Source organism: Pyxicephalus adspersus, chromosome 4 (assembly GCF_032062135.1).
Source record: "Pyxicephalus adspersus chromosome 4, UCB_Pads_2.0, whole genome shotgun sequence".
Lineage (NCBI taxonomy): Eukaryota > Metazoa > Chordata > Amphibia > Anura > Pyxicephalidae > Pyxicephalus > Pyxicephalus adspersus.
Genome location: NC_092861.1, coordinates 104,496,779 through 104,517,655, shown reverse-complemented (window position 1 = coordinate 104,517,655; position 20,877 = coordinate 104,496,779). Strand labels below are relative to the sequence as shown.

Below are 20,877 nucleotides of genomic sequence, written 5' to 3'. Positions count from 1 at the left end.
TTGAGATCTGGGAAGCGGCACACAGAAGTTCAATTTGCACACTGTATAAAGAAAACTTGTATAAAATAGTCCTCAGATGGTATCACACACCAACGGTTCTTCACCGCCTTTTCCCTAATGTAGATCCTATATGTTGGAGATGCGGTACCCACCGAGGTACCATAGAACATATATTTTGGTTTTGTCCCATTATTCAACACTATTGGTCACGTGTTAATGCTTTAATGTCAGAAGTGATTCAACAACCAATAACGTTATCCCTTCTCACCCATCTATTGGGTCAACCATGCCTTACCCTCCCTAGGATTTCTCGCAAATTAGTCTCCCACATGCTTGTTGCAGCGCGTACGCTGATTCCCTCTAGATGGAAAACAGTTTTCTCTCCCTCCATGGAGAATCCAAGAGATCCGCCTTATGGAGTACCTCACGGCACTCCTTAGGGACACAGTGGCCAAATTTGAGATGGTTTGGGAGGCTTGGGACCACTATTATGCTGGCTTACCCATTTGACCGCTCCCCCGACTGGTCTCTATCCTATTGAACAATGCTTTAGGTCCTATATCTTCTTAGATTCACCTGATATTCTAGGAAGCTTTGTGATATGCTCGGTTTGAGAACTGGTTGTTACTGTTTTTGAAACTAAAACTCTGATGTTGCCTTCCCCCTTTGTGTTATTCTCCCCTTTTTCTTTTCTGTACCCTGTTGAAAATTTCTCAATAAAAATACAATTTAAAAAAAAAAAAAAATTACCCAAAGAGAGTGATTCAGTGAGCCTGCCACACAGAAATCCATCCTTTGGATCGCCCAGATGGAACAGAGTCCACTGACTACATTTATGTTAAAACGGCAGATGGAGGACTCCACAAGGAACCTCTGTCACACAAAATCCAAATAAGGGACCCTCTCACAAATAAGAAATATGACTGCAAAATAGTGACTTCAAAGAAATGCCCAGTTAATCTTTTAGGGCGAGATTTATTGTGTGCCCTGGGGATTGCAGCAATACCCACTGTAAAAGGCATAAAAGCTCAAAGAATGTGTAATATAGGAGTAATCCAAGCAGTTGGTACACCGAAGTATTGGTATAGTGAGGACTTGGTGACTACCGGACCAGGGTCCGTGGTTCAAGCTCTAACTGACTTGGCCATTAAAGGTACCAGGACAAAACAGAGATTTGATGTAGAAAGTAATTTACACTGTAATATGTTTTTCAAGCATACAACTGGTCCAGATAAAATATATGAGGAAAAGTTGTTTAAAGCACCTGTGACCAGATTGACCCTGAACAAGATTTATTGGGACAACCATGGCAATTGCGCGGTCAGTTGCACCCTGCCGCATGAAATTAAGAAATGTTTCCATAACTAAACAAGCCTGGTCAACATGGGCAGATCCAGGTAAGTTGATGACTAGGTGGAGTGAAAAGACTCAAGCTGAACGGAAAGGGGATGGTGTCATAGTTCAAGATCTAAGTTGGGTCACCCAGACAAAACCTGCAGTACATTTGTCTGGGTCCAAAGCAGAGCCTGACAAATGTTGTTAACACAGGAGGAAGAGGAAGAACTGGTCAGTATTCCTCAACCACAGTATTCCTGTGGTCCACAGGAAAAACAGATGTAGGTCTGATAAAAACGGCTACTCCAGCCACTATACGCCCGAAATCCACGTTTAGACCACATAAAAGACAGTATCCACTTAGGAAAGATGTGGAGGCAGGGATTGAGTCATTAGTGCAAGGACTACTGGGATCAGGAGTACTAATAGAATGTCCAGACTCTCCTTGTAACACTCCTCTCTTTCCAGTAAAAAAGGCGGACGGTGGCTGACGCATGGTGCAAGACTTACAAGCAGTAAATGAGGCAGTAATACCCAGAGCACCCACAGTACCAGACCCTCACATGCTGTTAAACGATTTAAAACCAGTTGGTATTTTTCAGTAGTAGATATCAGCAATGCATTTTTCTCAATACCAGTCCACCCAGATAGCCAATTCTGGCTTGCCTTCACCTACAAGGGTAAGCGGTACACATACACCAGGCTGCCACAGGGGTACTGTGAAAGTCCCACAATATTTTCACAAGAAATCTCGAACAATATGGCACAGTTTGACCCACCATGTGGTAGCCAAATATTGTTGTATGTGGATGATATTCTGCTTGCTTCCCCAGATTTAGAAAGCCGTAATCAGGATACCCTAGCCTTGCTAAAATTTCTGGCAGAACAGGGACACAAGGTAAGCAAGGAAAAGTTACAACTGTGGAAAGAGGAAGTACGATATCTGGGATATACCCTTTCACATGAAGGAAGAATCCTAGATCAAAAACCAAAGGAGACAATTCTTCAGGCACCTAAGCCAATAACAAAAAAAGGTATGATGTCTTTTCTAGGAACAGCAAATTTTTGTAGGATCTGGATCCCAAACTATTCGGCAGTGGTCTCACCTTTGACCAAGCTTATCTATGACCAGCCATTGGCAGCACAGGACAAGATAAGTTGGACACAGGAAGCTGAAGATGCCTTTGTGGAGGTAAAACGGTTGATTGTGGGGTCATCGTTGTCGGGTTTGCCAAATTACAACAAAATGTTTTTTCAGACTCTAGATTGCAGGGATGGTTATATGACTTCTGTGCTGACCCAACTGCATGGCACAAAACACAGACCAATAGCTTTTTATTCTACACAGCTGGATCCTGTGGCTAGAAGCCTTCCTCATTGTGTACAACCTGTGGTGGTGGCAGCCTTAGCAGTACAGTCCTCAGCTTCAGTGGTCCTATTCCACCCTTTGACTGTACGAGTCCCTCATGCAGTATCTGTGATCCTGCTGCAGGATAAAATAGCTTATTTGTCACCGGCTAGACATCTGTCCTGTATGACAGTATTCCTAAGCCAACCACACCTAATTATTGAAAGATGTACCACACTCAACCCGTCCACATTCTTACCAATCCCAACGGACGGTCAACCACATGACTGCCTTGAGGAAATTGAGCATAGGATCCTTCCTAGAAAAGACCTCACGGACATACCCTATGACAAACCAGATGTAACGTACTATGTTGATGGCTCTTGTAAGAAAGACAAAACAGGAGTAAATCAGACAGGTTATGCTGTGGTTACTAATGATGAAATAATTGAAGCTAAAGCATTACCACAACATTTCTCAGCACAAGCAGCTGAATTGGAAGCGCTAACTAGAGCATGTGAATTAGCAGCAAATAAAAAACAGTCAATAGATATACAGATAGCCAATATGCTTTTTCAACAGTACATGTTTTTGCTCAACAATGGAAAAACAGGGGCATGATTACCTCTACAGGTAAAGCTATTAACCATAAAGACTTAATACTGCAATTACTTGATGCTGTTCAATTGCCAAAGAAAGTAGCTATTTGTAAATGTGCAGCACATACTAAAGGCACGTGTGTGGTAATACAAGGAAATTATTTAGCTGACAGAGCGTCAAAAGAAGACTCAGACACTTTACAACATATGCAGGCAATTTCACCCCAGACTGAACAAAACCTATGGATAAAGAAATTGTCTTAGACAATGGAATTTATAAGTCAACAGAGAATAAACTGATTCTCCCTACAAATTTGTTTAAATATGCGGCGCTATTGAGTCATGGGCAAAGCCATGACAGGGGGAATGGTACAAATGGTAAATAAGGTATTTACTACGTATGGATTTACTAATTATGCAAAAAAAAAATTTGTTTATCATGTCATGTCTGCACCAAATTCCATGCGCAAGGAGCCCTACGGCCAACAAAGGGTGTATTTCCAATTCCCCCATATCCTTTTCACACAATTTGTATGGATTTTATGGAATTACCTAAATGTGACAACAAGAAGTTTTGCCTAGTCATTGTGGACATGTTATCCAAATGGGTCGAAGTTTTTCCAGTCACACACCCAGATGCAATCATTGTGGCCAAGGCCATTACAAAAGAAATAATTCCAAGATTTGGAATTCCAAGTATTATACATAGTGACAATGGGACCCACTTTGTGAATCAGGTTGTAAAAGAACTGGGCAAACACTTTTATTATTTCTTTGAAAAATCATTGTGTCTACCACCCACAGTCAGCAGGGCTAGTAGAAAGACATAATGGAATACTTAAAAGTAAATTAAGGAAATTGATGTCAGAAACAGGAAAGAATTGGCTTTACTGCTTGCCCCTTGCCCTACTAAATATGAGGATTTCTCCCTCCTCACGGGGACTGACCCCATATGAGATTTTGTATGGGCAACCATACCACCTTCCTCAGTTACAGCCTTTTTCCCGGACCGAGGAAGAAGTAGACTTTACATTAGCAGACTACATGAAGAAAATGTTATTGTCAAAAGAAATGTTGTCAGTTAATTTAATTCCAGGTGACGTAAAACCTCAAGACCAAACAGGGTTGGTAAAACCGGAAGACTGGGTCTAGATCAAAATCATAAAATGGAAGAATTGGACTTCGCCCAGGTGGGAAGGACCATACCAAGTCCTACTGACCACAAACCGCAGTGAAGATAGCTGAGCGAGTTCCGTGGATACACCTGTCCCACTGCAAACTTGTTAAAAAGTTCGGAGTGGGAGGAGATTTAGGGATCTTCCCACTGGATCCCTGAACACAAAGTCTGGCTACAAAGGGAGGTTAGCCAAATAGGGCCTAGCTTGTCTCAACCCCAGTGAAGCAATCAATGGTGTGAAGGGTCCATAGGGAAAGGGGTAAAAGGCGTAGAATGCTCGAACCAGGTTTTTATAAACATCCCATGGGAAGGTCAGTCATAGTGGTATGGGTCCTAATGGTAGTAATTATCTTCATAATTTGGGTAATTGAACACCAGAGATAAAGGGAGTAAGGGAAAAGGATCTCCAAAAAAGGAGATTGCGTAGTGGTCCTATCAAAACAAAGGGAGATGAAAAACAGGATGTGTTCAAATTAGTGGCCAGTCCTGGGGAGACCACAGTCTTCCAGTTTGGCCTCTGCGAAGTATATGATTGTGAACATTTGGGAATGGATCCAAAGAAGGGAATACCAAGCAGCATTTATTTGTGTGAACGAGGAACAGGTTGTGGCTACTGGGAAGACGTATGGTGGACCACCGACCTGAATGGGTGGGAAACCAGCAACGCAAGGATTCCCCCAATGGACATAGATAGATACCAAAGAATCTCGATAAAAAAGAATCAAATCATGACCGGGAGAGGCAATGCTCTCTGGTTAACAACAAAGAACCCCACAGGAAAAGATTCAGGGGAATATAAGATGGGACTAACAATGACAAGTAGAGACCCCTGGGCAATGATTCAGGTGTTAATTAAAAATGAAACGAGACAGGTACTTATGCCCACACCAGTAATCCAGGGAGAACATACACCTGAAACAGGTATACAAGAATCTGTGCCAGACGCAGTGATATACGGAAAAGTAAAATTCAATGAGGAAGAACAATGGGTAATGGAAACAGGATTCACAAGAATGAGTGGTTGGCCTGGGTAAGATACACTGCACACTTGAAGGAATTTAAGGAGTGTGAAGCCTGTGCTAGCACCCGACCCCAATTGGCTACAGTACCTATTCTCCCAGACCAGGCAAATGTAACTTGTCTACTGAAATTATTTACCGACACAACAATCCCCTCAGAGTGTGAGAAGGAAAGGAAGAGTTTCCCCAACACCAAGTTAACTGGGGGCCCTCCGGGGGTAACAGTGTATGATGGAAATTATACTTGTTTTCAAAGGAATAGCACAAATAATAAAAATAGAGCCCCATTTAAGTATTGTAAAACAACATATGATGTAACAAATGATACAAATGATTATAAGGCTGAATGGTTCACTACCCAAATCCAAAGTTTAGCTGATGTTTGGTGGGTATGTGGGGATAAAAAACTAAGCTCTAGATTGTCCTCTACATGGACAGGAACCTGTACATTGACGCAAGTAATTCTTCCATTTTATGTCTTTTCCACTGAAGAAAAGACAATACAGGGATGGGTAAACAGACAGAAAGCAGGCCCAAAGAGACAGAAAAGCCCCTCAAGGTTCTTTCGATCACCAAGTATATATCGATAGTATAGGGGTTCCCCTAGGGTTCCTAATGAATATAAAGCCCTGAACCAAATATGGTTGGATTTGCTTCTATCTTTCCACAGGTGTCAACTAACAAGAACATGGACTGGATCAACTACATCTACTACAACCAACAGAGATTTGTAAATTACACTGGGGATGCTGTAAAAGGGATAGCAAGTCAACTGGAAGCCACATCCTTGGTAGCCTGGCAAAATCAAATAGCACTGGATATACTGTTAGCAGAGAGAGGAGGAGTTTCCCCCTTTGTGTTATTTTCCCCTTTTTCTTTTCTGTACCCTGTTGAAAATTTCTCAATAAAAATACAATTTCAAAAAAAAAAAAAAAAAAAAAGCTCCTGGCACACTACTATTACATATCTTTAGGGAATGTCCAGGGCTGACCTTGTTTTTTAACACTGTAGCAGATCTAATCTATAAACTTACTGATGTCCATACCAAGGGTAAGCCTGCATTGGTGCTACTTTACATTTATGACATGCCAAGGAAAGTATATACATGTGCTCTATTAAGGCACCTGTTAAATGCTACAAAAGCGTGCATTCCGGTGTGTTGGAAGTGTGACAGCCCCCCAAGGAGAGTGGCAGATATTTACCACATGGAGGATATGTTAACCACAGGAACAGGTTCCTGAATACATTTCAGCACATCTTCAGAGTATAGTACAATACTACAAAACTTGCAAGCTGATCCAACACTCTCAGTCTCTGATTCAATAAGCTAAAAATATATTTGAGCAGATGTATCTGTCGATCATAATATGGCATATGTGTCTAAGTCCTTTCACCCCCCCCACCCCCTACCTGCCTCCCTCCTTTTCTTCTTCCCCCACCCCATACCTTTGATGTTAAATATTAAAACTGAGATGCTACAGTTCTTACTGCACTGATGTTGCTTGTTTCTACTTGTACTGTATATTTTATCTTTTTTATACTTTAAATGATTATTGTTTTTGGTACAGTTTTTGTACATGTCTGAACTCTGTTGTATATCAATAAAAATTATTTATAAAAAAATAAGTGCTTGAGAATTTGTGTATACTGTAAAACTCATTGTTAGTTGCCATTGCTATCGAGGCACTGTACTCAAGTATACCACACGACAAGGGTTTACAAATAATTCAGAACAAATATTTTCGATCAAGTCAAATTTATAGCCTTGGAGTGTTGTTCATCCCAATCCAAGGAGGAGTGATTTTAAAAACATTTTGTTACAAAGAGACAAAATCGATATTTACCTTGAATGCAACAATTATGTTTAATGTATATCAAGTGTTATATTGTTTGATCAATATTAACCACCTGAGCGATAAGCCCGACCTTGGTACGGGCTTCAATAAGTTACAATTATCGATAAACCCGAACTTTTCTCACTGTATGAAAATACAGTGAGAAAAGTTCGGGTTTATCGATCACTTACCTGGTCCCGCTGCGATCATCCATCGTCGTGTTCCAGCGTCGGGTGCCCTGTCCGGGAAGAAGAAGCCGGCCGGCTTCTTCTCCCTCCGTGCGTATACGTCGGCGCGTACAATGACGCGTACAATTCAAACTGAAACTCATTCAAACACATTTTGTATTAGATTGAATACAAACTCCTGTATCCAATCCAACACAAAATAATTCAAAATAAATACAAAGTATGTAATTGGTAAATTCAAACTCACATTTTGTATTGGATTGGATACAGGAGTTTGTATTCAATCCAATACATAATGAGAGTTTGAATTTTGTTCTCATTTTGTATTGGATTGAATACAAAGTCCTGCATCCAATCCAATACAAAATAATAGAAAATATATTTATTTGGTTTTGTCTATAGGTATGTGACGGACACTAGGGAGGTGTTTTAGAAAAATATATTACTATACAGTATACCGAATTATCGCATTTTCAGTATTTTTCATTTATTTATGTATTCTTGTTTAAGCTGATTTTTTTGTGTCTTTTATTTAATTTTATTAAAAGTAATTTTTTTTTTACATGATTGTGTGTTTCAAACATTTTTTATATTCATGATGTCTACTAGAACCCTGTTCGGACATATTTCTGTAAGTTACAGGTCTACAATTTAAAAACGCTTTTGGAACAGAAATCTAGACCTCAGTGTAACGCCCAGGTGGTTAATGTAAACATTATTATTATTTTTGTATTTAAGTGATATAGAAGGATTTTTTTATGCAATTATGTAAAAATAAATATCATAAATAGAGTAAAAAGTTAATGTAAAAAGTAAAAAGTTATGTCTTCTGACAGTCCCCTGGGTCTGCGTTGGGGCAGAGTAAAGTGTGCTTCTTACACTGCAGAGGGTGCCCAGTGGGGTGTTTCAGTGGGGTTTGTTTCCACTTGTGAGTGGCAGGCTGTACTTTGTAAACGGAGTAAACCATGTCAGTGAATGAGTGGCCTTATTTGATGCCTTAAAAGTCCATTATTTGGTTTTGTTTTAAAAAATTATATTACTCAGAATAATAATTTCTCTTTTCAGCATTCTTGTTAGAGCCCCCCATCTACAATTTCAGAAACCTACAGCATCAGATTGAATACAATTCAGTATTGCAAATTAAGAAGCAGAGGCATCTGCGTCATTACCTCCAAATCAAAACATACTTCCCGAGGTTTTCTTCTTTATTGCTTCTTCAATTAGGATTTAAGTGTATGTAAAGGCAAGCAATGTAAGCATAGCTGACTATGAAATCATGTTATGAAAATGTGAAAATGTGAGTGCTTATGAAAATGTGAGTGCTCTATATAATATATAGCTGACTCCCCACATATGGTGGAGGATGCAGGCATCCAGATCCAAAATGCAGTCTTGAAAAGACAGACACCTAAAGAGTTTTTGTTTTTTGCACAGAGCTGCCAGTTCACTTCAAGGCTGGTGTAATGGAGTACTTTTGCAAACAGTTTGGACAAGCCATTCTTCAACAGCAGCAGCAAGCCTTTGCACAGGCTGACAAACGACAGCAGCAGGCACAGGCCAGCTAGGGCGAGATGAATCGCCAACTAATGGAGAAAATGGCTGTGCTGAGTGAGGCAATGGCAGCTTTGCGACCTACCGGTGGAAACGCTGACATGCCAGGGAGCCGGGGAGCGTTACCAACAGCACAGGCTGCAGTACAAAGTTCACTCCAAAAGATGACACCCACAGATGATGTGGAGGCCTATCTTATGGTCTTTGAGAAAGTAGCAGAGCGAGAAAAGGTACCGGCCGACCTGTGGGCAGATGTAGTGGTGCCTTTCTTGACCGGGGAACCGCAGAAGGCCTACCCCAATTTTGGTGAGCCAGATGCCAGAATTTATGCAAAGCTTAAAGAAGTGCGCTTTAGGTCTTGAGGAAGCACATTATCTAGGGTATAGATTACTAGATTGTAAGCTCTTCGGGGCAGGGTTCTTACCTCCTGTATCACTGTCTGTATTAGTCTGTCATTTGCAACCCCTATTTAACGTACAGCGCTGCGCAATATGTTGGCGCTATATAAATCCTGTTTATTAATAATAATAATAATATTATTATATAATTGGAAGAGGAGTAAAAAAACCTCAGGTGAATAAGGTAGAGGCCATCCAAAATTGGCCGTGGCCCATCACCAAAAAACAAGTGAGAGCCTTTTTGGGAATTGTGGCGTACTACTGTAGGTTTATACCCTTGACAGTACCCTTGACAGACCTCACCAAGGGAAGTAAGTCGGTCATGGTAAAATGGAGCACAGAAGCTGAGAGTGCATTTCAGGAATTAAAGTTGGCCCTTTGTAGACAACCAGTGTTGATGTTGGTGATTTCAAAAAAGTGTTTACTGTACAGACTGATGCCTCTGATGTCGGTTTAGGGGCAGTCCTGTCACAAGAGTTTGGGGGAGAAGAACACCCCGTTACATAACTTAGTAGAAAACTTACTCCTGCGGAGAAAAATTATAGCATTGTCAATCGGGAATGTTTGGCAATTAAATGGGCTCTAGAGACCCTGGGATATTACTTGTTGGGTCGACAGTTCCGGTTGGTGACAGATCACTCCCCCCTTACATGGATGAGTCAGGCCAAGGAGAGAAACGCAAGAGTCACAAGGTGGTTTCTGACTTTACAAAACTTTAAATTCTCAGTTGAGCACAGGTTCGTCAAATTGCAAGAGAATGCAGATGCACTGTTCAGAACACACTGGTGAGTAAAATTTTTTGGCCCCACAGGTTCGAACAAAGGGGGAGGGTATGTGAGGCAGTGACTGAAAAAGTAGTAGAAAATCGTTATATTTCACCTAGGTTTCTTTCATATACAATGTACTAGGCTACATGAAGTGGATATCTCAACTAGGAATGATGAGCAGGTTGGTAGTGGGGCTCCTCATTCCCTTCCTGTCCATAACAGGTTTCCTATATAGCTCTCAGCCAGGTGATGGAGATCAGCTCATTTCTGGGCTATAAAGGTCAGCACTATGAGCATGTGTGAGTGGGGGTACTGGTTGAACAGACAGTCTTTCACCATTGCTGCTGAGGCCTGCTAAAATGACAAAAAGGACACTGTAAGTTTTCTTTGAGTTGTGTTTGTGTGGCTGGTAGTAGGCACCCATAAAAAAAGGGTGATCGTGTGTTTAGTTAGTGCTCAGCCAAGCAGGAATTTATATTGTGTTTTTGCCTGTATGAAAAGGCGTTATATTTTGTTTGTGGATGAAAATAAGGAAAACAGGCAAATCCCTGAGTGAACTGTGCCATTCTATCACTGTCTCTGACTGCTGTGCCTTCCACTGTTGAGCTGACCCCCCACAATATAAATATAAATAGGTTACATACACACACAAACTTGCGTGAAAAAACAGAAAAAAGGGGAAAAAATAGGGGTTTCTTTTAAAAGGCAAAAAAGGTTTATTTGTGGTTGTGAATATATGATCAACCAACAAATGGATACATAAATTCATAAAGGTCCTGCCTCCTCAACATAGCGTAGGGTTAGTAGGACCTAAAATTTAGATTACCTAAATGTTCAAAACGAAGATTCCAAATGAAGATAGAGGTACAAATCCCAAAAAGAGAATGTATGTGACAGGTTAATTGGATCTCAAGACCCGGCACGTTTTGCCGGTTAGGCTTTCTCAGAGGATGGGGAGAACCAGTAAATACACAGTTAACATTTCTATGTATCTTGTCTGTACAGAACCAGTTGGAAATGAAAAAGAAGTAGGAGGCCAGTCCAAGTGTTCAGGGTGTTTTAGTTAAGCTAGGAGGCCAAATGAGCCAAGGGAACACCAAAGTGAAGAATGAGAGCCTATTTTAGTTGAGGGAATATCAGATGTGTAGCGTGACAGCTAGCTCAGCTTAAAACTGCCTTAATGCTGGACAGGATTTGAACTGTTTTATGATTCACAGTCTCTAAAGTTCCTAAAGGAAAACACCTATCTGTGTACTTACATGTCATCTTCCCTCATTACAATTATCCTGCTGACTTTGGTACCATAAATTACCTTATTTGTTATTCTTATATTCCAGTTAGACATGCTATTTGATCTCAAGCTCCCTTAAATCTAAATATACATCATGACTTTAAAGACACTCTAGTGTTGCAAATTAAAGAGACTCTATTGTTGCAATCCAGCCTATGTTATTTATATGCACCAGACAGGTAATCATTCTTAAGTAGAAACACCTTCCCTCTCTATCCTATGCAGATTGATATGTTACTGTTAATAGACACCACTGGACTAGCTTACCTATGTTTACTCATGATTGGCCAATGCTAAGTGTTCTATTCCTATTTATTCCTTTTAAAGAAAAACTTCTTTAAATAGTGTTTGCTAGCAGCAGCACAGTTTGCACCAGCAAGAACAAGGACAGCTTTTGTGAACTGCCAGCCAAGTTGTATCTTTTGTTCACAAAGGCCTTTTGCCACTTGATAAAAAATAGTAATAATAACGTTTTGATTACTATTATATGGAAACAATTGATGATTTTTTAAAAGTATCCACTTTGTTATATCATAGGCTTAAACTATATGAAAAAGCTGTTAAAAAATTGTTGAAAAAGAAAAAGAAGAAATAGACTTGAATGTTGCTGCTGTATATAAGCCAAACTAATTTATTAACTCACCTACTAGCAATTTACCTACAGTATTTGCACCCTAATCAACTTCAAAGTGGAACTAAAATACCACATTTTGATTGGGGGATCTGTTAGGTCATAAATGCAAAAAGGGACAGGCCATGCAATAATGCAAGGTAATAATGTGTCTTACATGTCTGAGCTCCCTCGGTTTCAGGTGTTAAACTTGAGCTGTGCATGCACAGCAGCAGCTTTGGTTGCCAGGGAAACCAAGTATTCTTGGTTTTCTCTGCATGTACTGGGATTAAAGAACTTTCTCCATACCATGTTCTCATTTACGCCCCTGCGAAATTGCGCCCCTTTAAGGGGGATGTCTCACACTCTCTATTATATGACACCTTCATCATTGTACCAGCCTTGCTAATGACAATTTATATATGACATATAAAAAATATGGCAATATGAATTCTTTTTGTGGTAATGTTTGCAACTCAACTTTAGCTTTTTACAGATACAGGTAGACCCCAGGTTACATAGGGACTGTAGGTTTGGTCCTAATTTGAATTTGTCTGCAAGTTGGAACAGGTACATTATTTTAATAAATACAATTAGAACAGATATTTGTCAGTGTCAGTGTCAGGTGTGAGTTACTGTATACAATCCTCACTGTGAGTTATTCACAAAGCAAAAAAAAAAAAATCTTTCTGAAGCAAGTTGTGCTTTGATATGCAAAAAGAAACAACTTTAGAGTTTATCTTGTTCATTAAAGAGTTGCAAGAGGCTGCAGAAAGAGCTCACCCCTAAGATCAAGCTGTGTTTAACAATCTCATCTGTGTTTAGCAAAAGATTTCTTCTGCACATCATACAAACTGCCCCTCCCCCCTTCAAGCCTCTGTTCTGCACAGAGCGAGCAGGGAAGCCCCGTTCGTATGTTGGAGGCGTCAGTATGTCAGATGTCCTTAACCGGGGGACTACCTGTACCTAAAAAAAAAAAAGCTGGTTCATATAGAGCTCCTAAATAAATTATATAAAATAACTATGAACTTGATACTAATGATATAAATGATTTTGTAACAAAAAAAATGTACATTTTAGGAACGTGGGCACAATTTTCCTAAATATGTAAAAAAATCTGTAAAATCTTGTGACAGCACTATTTAGAAAAAACGCACACTAGACTGCGGCTGGAAAAAAAGAGACCAATGTCAACCCAAAGTTGAGTATAGTTTTTCAGCAAAAGGTCAATAAGTTGTTAGATTAGTTCTCTCTGTCAGACCCCATTGCAGACAGGAAACTGCAGAATGGGATGGGTAGCCCAAACACAATGTGCAGGGCAACCTCTGGACCTGGGGAGTGCCGGATTTTCGAAAATTACAGATTTTTGAAGGTTATATTCACCTCCACACACAGGCCAGCCTTCCCCCTTGCAGCACCTGCCTTGCAGCACCCGCGGACATCTGGGACAGTTCCAGGGAGCAGGCAGCAGGGAAGTCTCAATGTGTATTTAGTGTACCGTGTTTCCCCGAAAATAAGACCTACCCCAAAAATAAGACCTAGCACTTTTCCCCCAACCTGCCCTAATATAAGACCTACCCCGAAAATAAGACCTAGTAGAAAAAGAAAAAAAAAAAAAAAAAACACCGAGCGGGAGACAGCGGGAGACAGCGGGCGTACACACTCCGGAGCCGCACAAGCCGATGCTTACCTTGTAGTTCCGGCTCCTGTCACAGGCGGAGTGATATTACATGCACTTCTCCTGTCAGAAGCCAGGAACTCGGCTCGCGTCTTCTGATAAGGTAAGTTTTTTTTTTTTATTTTAACCAGCACAATTACGGTATAAAAAAAAAAAAAAAAAAAAAAATGTGAGCAATCATTGCCCCAGCCACATTTTGTGCTGATTTTAGGTTTGTAAGGACAAGCTGGCTGATTTAATACAGTAACAGTGCAAGAAGAGAAATGCTGAATTCAGTAACCAATACAGGTAGCAATGAATCAATGAAGAGTTTAATTTACAATTGGGTCACCATATAAAACTCTCAAATGTACATTGTTCTACATGAATATGGTAAGTGTTTTTTTTTCATTAAAAAAAGTATATAAGACCTACCCTGAAAATAAGACCTAGTGTGTTTTTGGAAGCCCAAAAAAATATAAGACAGTGTCTTATTTTCGGGGAAACACGGTAGTAAGCAAGATCTAACAGCTGTTTCTGGAGAACAGAGCTATCAAAACATAAGTGGCCAAACAGTGTACTGCAGTCCCTGTATTGAAAATGCGGTCCAAAATTCATGCTAGAAAACTGAAGGAAACGGATTATCGATGGCTGGATTTTTTGATTGTCAACTGTATGTATTGCAGTACATATTTAAGCTGGCCAACTGCATCACAGTTAGGGATGAGGGAGCGACTTTATAAAATTCGGTCTCGCAGTGAATTGGGCCATTCTCACTTAATAAACATGTAGGCGAGAACGGGCTTTGTAAATTTTGCCGGCGAGACCAACTTTTTGGGACCTGCAAGACCAATTAGGGTAGCGGAGATGAAAGCCCTGATTGGTCTTGCAGGTCCCAAAAATTTTGTCTCGCCGGTCGAATTTACAAAGACCATTCTCGCCTAAATGTTTCATTGCTTTTGCAGCCCTTTACTAGTTGTATGTGTTCGTGGATAGAGTTTCTCTATCTAAGAACACAGGAGTCCTGTGTTCCTGGATAAAGAAATTTTATCCAGGAACACATACTTCAAGCCGGCAACAGCAATCAGGTAGCTCCGCTCCCCATATTGCTGTTGCAGCCCAGTAGTATGTGTTCCTGGATAGAGTTTCTCTATCTCGCTGGCTGCTCATGAATGAATGCATGAATGAATGCAGCGTGGGGAAAATCCTCTGATAACTCACTCTGGGAGGAGGAGTATCGCAGCTGCATTTATGAATAGAGCCGTGAGAATCCTCCTCTCAGTGAGAGATCCCCAGGCACTACAGGTCAGAATGAGGGCTTGCCCTCATTCTGACCTGTAGTGCTGGGGGATCGTTCACTGACAGGAGGATTCCCACGGCTGTATTTATTAATGCAGCCGCGATACTCCTTCTATAGTGATTTCCGATTGTTTCACAGACCCAGAGAAGAACTTTTTGGCGAGGAAATTTTGGCGAGAATGCCATCCCTAATCACAGTAATCCCTGCCTGCTCATTCAATACTTGTTTATAGCTTCATTTAAAAGTATATGTGAAGCTAAAACTGTTTACCTTTTTGAAAGTGTAGGGGAAGTAAACCACTGTCAGGCTTTTTTAGCTGTAATCTGTAGATGCAATAGGAACTGTTGTAATCAATTGTAATGGGAGCAAGGCTACCCATTGGGAGATTTTCCATTCACCCTTATTCGAGTAAAAAGTCAAATTGTAAAAACTAATTTTGTATTTCCCCCAATCTGGAGAATACTGCAATAAAAATATGTGGTTCAAGCCCCTCACTATTCTATGCAAATCTTAATATTTATCTTGTACTTTCATTTAGATATACTGCCAAAATGACACAGACAGACACAGCTGGAGAAGAGATACATACTCAAGTCTAGGCATTAACCTGCACAATGCAAAAGAAATCAGACATGTGTTGAAATATGTAAGACAGGAAAAGATTGTGCAGAGGGTTAATGAGCACAATTAATTGAGTACACATATCTCTGCATTTTTGGTGTACGTAATGAATACTGCAATACATGTAAAATTAAAATCTCTATTAGCAAAAGTTTGCTAAAAATATATAAATATGGGAAACCATGTTTTTTGGATTAAAATTGGTTAATATAGTATTGAAGATATTATTAGGGCTAGTGACTTCCATCAGCCACAACAGCTTTCCTTTGCAAAAGACCCAGACTCCACAGAAGCTTGGTTGCAGCCTACATGCTGATATTTCCACTTCCACCCCCATGATAGTACATCTGTGCTCTTACAGCAGGCCAGCAGTTTGCTTTAGAGAAACTAGAGTGGAATAGGAAGGCCCACCTTCTTTCCCATTCCAGAGTCCAGGGCCATGAAATTTACTAAAGCACAGCAACCATAGCAGCGTTATCTCCACTATCCTGGACTGTTTCCCCAGTGCATACCCTAATCCCTGCAGTCATTAACACCCTATATATATATATATATATATATATATATATACACCCACACACAGCATGAACAAACATAAATGCGAACATGTGAACAGATGCAAATGGGGGCTTTTTATTTCTATTAAAAAATATATTACATATATTTATCTTACACTCCTCTCTTTTTGTTGGTATTGTCCACAAATGGTTCTCGGTTGCCTTCACCTTCTTTTAGAACATTTTCAATCTTATCTGAAATATTTTCAGATAGTCCTTTTGGTTCTTCTTCACAAATAAATGAAGCATCCATTTCTGTGTCCTGAAAAATAAAAATACAACAAGTTACCTAAACACTATGTGCTCAGAGTTTTCCAGAGAATACAATGCTTAGGGTTTTAATGGTTGTAACAAGGCCCTTCAGAGAACTGCTCACACACAAATAGTATAAACAACACACAGGACAGAACTGTAGAAACTGACAGTATATGTAATTGTACACAAAATATTGTGTCCAGTATTTTTCCAAATGCAAAGGAATGTCTAGTATAGTGGAAGGAAAAACAATATTAAACACAAATCCTGACACTATTTAACTGTGATCCTGTCATAGTCAACCCTGTCTGTAATGGATACAAAAAAGTAGTGTCTTTCAAACACAAGCAAATTTGGCAAAACATTTTTTTAAGAAATCTGCTGGCATCAATTTATTTTTTATTTTGATGCATAACAAAGTCATATATCACTTTTAAATTAACGCAGCCAGCAAAACAATAACTACTTTTAGATCTGTTACAGGGATTTTTCTGTCAACATGATTGGATGACTGAAATCAAAAGCTTCTTCACATTTTTTGTATACCAATGGATCAAAGCATGTGCAAACTATAAACAGAAAAAAAATTTATACAAACAGGATACATTTTTCCAAGGGCTGTATGAAATATCCCCTGGGTATATTGTGCAGGCAATGTTGTTGCTGATTGTTGGGAATGTTTGCTGGGCACACAAATATAGGGATCTAGCAAGCATAATATCCATACTAAGCTTTGATTTGTTTTGGTGACTGTATTTGTTTTAAGCAATATACAGTGGTGGGCTACAAAAAGTACACAGTCTGCTACTGTGAAAACCATGTTCCTTCAATAATTCCCCATAGTTTACAGGAGATGAACTTGTAAATCTGCCAATATGACTCAACCAGCAAGACCAGATGTTTTTTTACATTAGATCTTCACCCTGTTGGCCAAACATACTAGGTACAGTTTTTAGAGAAGGAAGAGGACAACCGGTTGAAGAACCAGTTAATGCAAGATGCATGATGCAAGAGATAGACATATAATTCAATAGGCTTCACAGGTGACACTGTAAAAAAGAATAGGAGAAGCAAATGTTCAAGTAGTTAGAGTCTCATTATAACCCTATATATCCACATGCTCATTTTTGCTTTTACTTTCTCTTTTTCCAAAATATTGTTTACCACAAGGACACTTTAACATTAAACTCAACCCGGTCATAAGGCAAGCTGATTTATATTGTGTTTCTCTTTTGGAACCATTTTTGCAAGCCCTTACACCTCCTCTGAAGGTAAAAACATTTTATAATAATTATAGGACAATCTTTTTCTGTAATTTAAGTAGCAAAAGGTACTATTTGATTTGGTGCTTTTAGCATACTTTTGAGTTTTGGAGAATGAACTATGCGCACATACTGTATACATCCTACGGCCACTATGAAATAAAAAATATGTGTATAAGCTGGCTTGTGGAACCGCATCTCTCCTGTGTACTGTTTGGGCCGGTGGAAGCAGTTATTGGACTGCTCGGAAGTCTTGCAGGAGGTAGGGGTGATCAGCTTTCTTACCGTGGCCATGCCTTTTATTACCAGAATTTAGGGGGGCTTATATCTTAGGGCAAGGGTGCCCAACCTACGGCTCACGGGCCACATCTGTCCCTCTGCTTATTCCCCCTACTCTCTCTGCTGGTTGTCTTACAGGGGATAGGGCACATGCATCTCTTATGTTCTTCTTTGAGATTGTGCTGCCAGGGGAGAAGAGAGTGGGCATGTACCATAGACCTGGCAATGAGCTGTGGCTGCTCCCCACCTACCTTGTGCTGTGAGTCCAGCTCCAGCAGCAGCATGATAGCTGTGTCTGTGTTCGTTAGGGTACTGTCAAATTGCTCTGTGCTGTGGTGCACCAAATATATACTTGCTCGTTTACAAAACATCAGGACTGCGTTCAGACTTGAAGTGAGGTTGCGGTGCCATGGAACCCTGCCTAGGGGGAGAAGCTCAGTACCTCTGACAGCTCTGCTCCCCTGATCACTCCCGCAGCCCTAGAGGAGCTGTGACATGTATTCTGTATATGTAATACATGTCACAGCTCCTCTAGGGCTGCGGGAGTGATCAGGGGAGCAGAGCTGTCAGCATAGTAAAGTTCTGCTGATTGCTCTGCTCCCTGATTGGCTGAGGAAAGGGAAATCCTGATGATGCTTGAGCTGTCATCAGGATTTCCTATTTCACAACCAATCACAGAGCACTAGGAATGAATGGGCACAAATCTCCCCATTCATCTCTAGTGCTGAATGGGTGAGAAATGTAAAACCTCAGCCAATCACAGAGCACTAGTGGTGAATGGCGAGGCTTGTCCTCATTTAACCCCTAGTGCCCTGCAATCCCTCACTGTCAGGAGGATTTCCAGGGCTCTGTTCATTGCGACCCTGGAAATCCTCCTGTCATTGGGATAACCTGTAAAAAAAAAAAAGTTTAATTACACAAACACACACACATTAATAAAATAATTTAACATTAAAGCCGTGTCCTATTTTTTACTTATATTTTAACCCTTTCAGGGAATGAGTAAGGGGATTTATGTACCCCTGTACTCATTCCCCAGAGTGGGGCAGTGGAGATCTGGGAGTCTCCCTATTAAAGGGGGCTTCCAGATTCCAAAGTCCTGCTAAAAATGTTTATAAAAGCCCCCATTGTTTTCAGTGGAAGCTTTCATAAAAGCTTAAAAACGCTTGAAAAAGCCTCCATTGAGTTCAATGGAAGCATTTTCTCGCGTTTATCCAGCGTTTTAATTTTTTAAATGTTGCAAGCAATGTTTAAGATAAAGCTCAAAAACGTGCCTGAAGGAAACGTCCTGGTGTAGATTAGCCCATGGGAATACATGGGGACTTTAAACAGGGGCTTTAAAAAGCCTCAGATTAAACGTTGGGGAAACAGTCCGTGTCGACTAAAGCTGCATACACACGTCCAATAATTATCGTTAGAAACGACTGACGAACGACCGATGAACAACCGATTGGCCAAAAAAAGTGACCAAGGACGCTGACGAACGGGGATTGTCGTTGGAAATGAACGACCGCCACGGTGGATCTGATTGGCCAACGATCTTTCACTATCTATCATGTGTACAGTATCGTGTCGTTCAGTGATTGTGCATGTTTCTGCGGTACACTTTCTCCTTTACATGTCTCTCCCTGCATCGTTCAAACGATTGTATCTAGTGTGTGGACACTGTTGGTGGATTATATATGAACGATCATATTGTTACAGCATGTACAGAATTGTGCACAATATGATTGTTCAAGTATAATCGTGCATAATCGTTGATCAGTCGTAATCGTTCATTTTCTAACAAAAATTATTGGAAGTGTGTACCTAGCTTTAGCCTAAAATTGATTTGACAGGTGCTCTTTAATCTTCATGTGAAGTACAGGGGTATGTAATAGTGTTATGTATCTTTTTATAATGTATCTTTTTATGTATCCTTTTACAATGTATCTTTTTATATCTGTTTGGAGGCTGTAGAAGCTCTACACAGTGCTGAAAAAAACCCAAATTTTTCCTCCCATTGACTTTAATGGTGTTCGACTTTGACATTCGACCACCAGAATTATTTTGCTATATTCAAGCGAATAGCTGCCGAATCGAATAGTGAGCTATTCGACCAACACTAGTCTTTACTATAGAGACTGGTATAAAATTAATAAAATAAAATTTAACAAAACAAAAATTAGGAAAAAAAATTAAAATAAATTGGTATACAGGTAGTCCCCGGGTTACATACAAGATAGGTACCCTAGGTTTGTTCTTAAGTTAAATTTGTATGCAAGTAGGAACAGGTACAATATGCAATTAGGACAGATGTTTGTCTCAACATATTAGGCAGTGTGGTGTCAGTTACACACAGTTAAACACAAACAAAGAAAAAAAAACCTTTATGGAGCTTAGATTTTCATTAACTGCTGGAGCAAGCACTGCTTTGATATGCAAAAAGAAACAAATGCAGAGTTTGCCTTGGTCATTAAAGAGTTACACGATGTTGCTCAGCTCAGTTTAGAAAAAAAAAAATTAAAAGATTTTTTCTGCAAGTCATGCAAACCTCCCGTCCCCCCCAATCAAGCCTTCCTGTACGGAAGCCCAGTTCGTATCTAGGAGTCGTCCCCGTATGTCGGCGACTACCTGGGCTTATTTCGTGGACTCTGATTTTCCTCCTAAATGACTACATCTCTGCATTCCTGACATTTTGCTGCTTTGTATTCATCTTTTGGAAAGATCAAAAACCACCATCCAGTCAAAGGCTTAACTGAAACAGTCAAAGGCTTAACTGGTTACAAGGGGGAATACACTTGGGGAAGTCATGAACAGAAAAGGATCTAGGGGTACTGTTAGATCAT

The 20,877-nt window shown here is 40.1% G+C and overlaps 1 protein-coding gene across 5 annotated transcripts in view; it reads right to left on the bottom strand.

Moving 5' to 3' along the window:
* ARID4B (AT-rich interaction domain 4B) overlaps positions 1 to 20,877 on the bottom strand; it is a 420,630-nt gene that overhangs the window by 103,133 nt on the left and 296,620 nt on the right. For all 5 annotated transcript variants that reach the window (XM_072409207.1, XM_072409204.1, XM_072409206.1 and 2 more), the window contains one exon: positions 16,370 to 16,515. In XM_072409207.1, the coding sequence (XP_072265308.1) occupies positions 16,370 to 16,515 (146 nt within the window). The remainder of the gene's footprint in view (positions 1 to 16,369; positions 16,516 to 20,877) is intronic.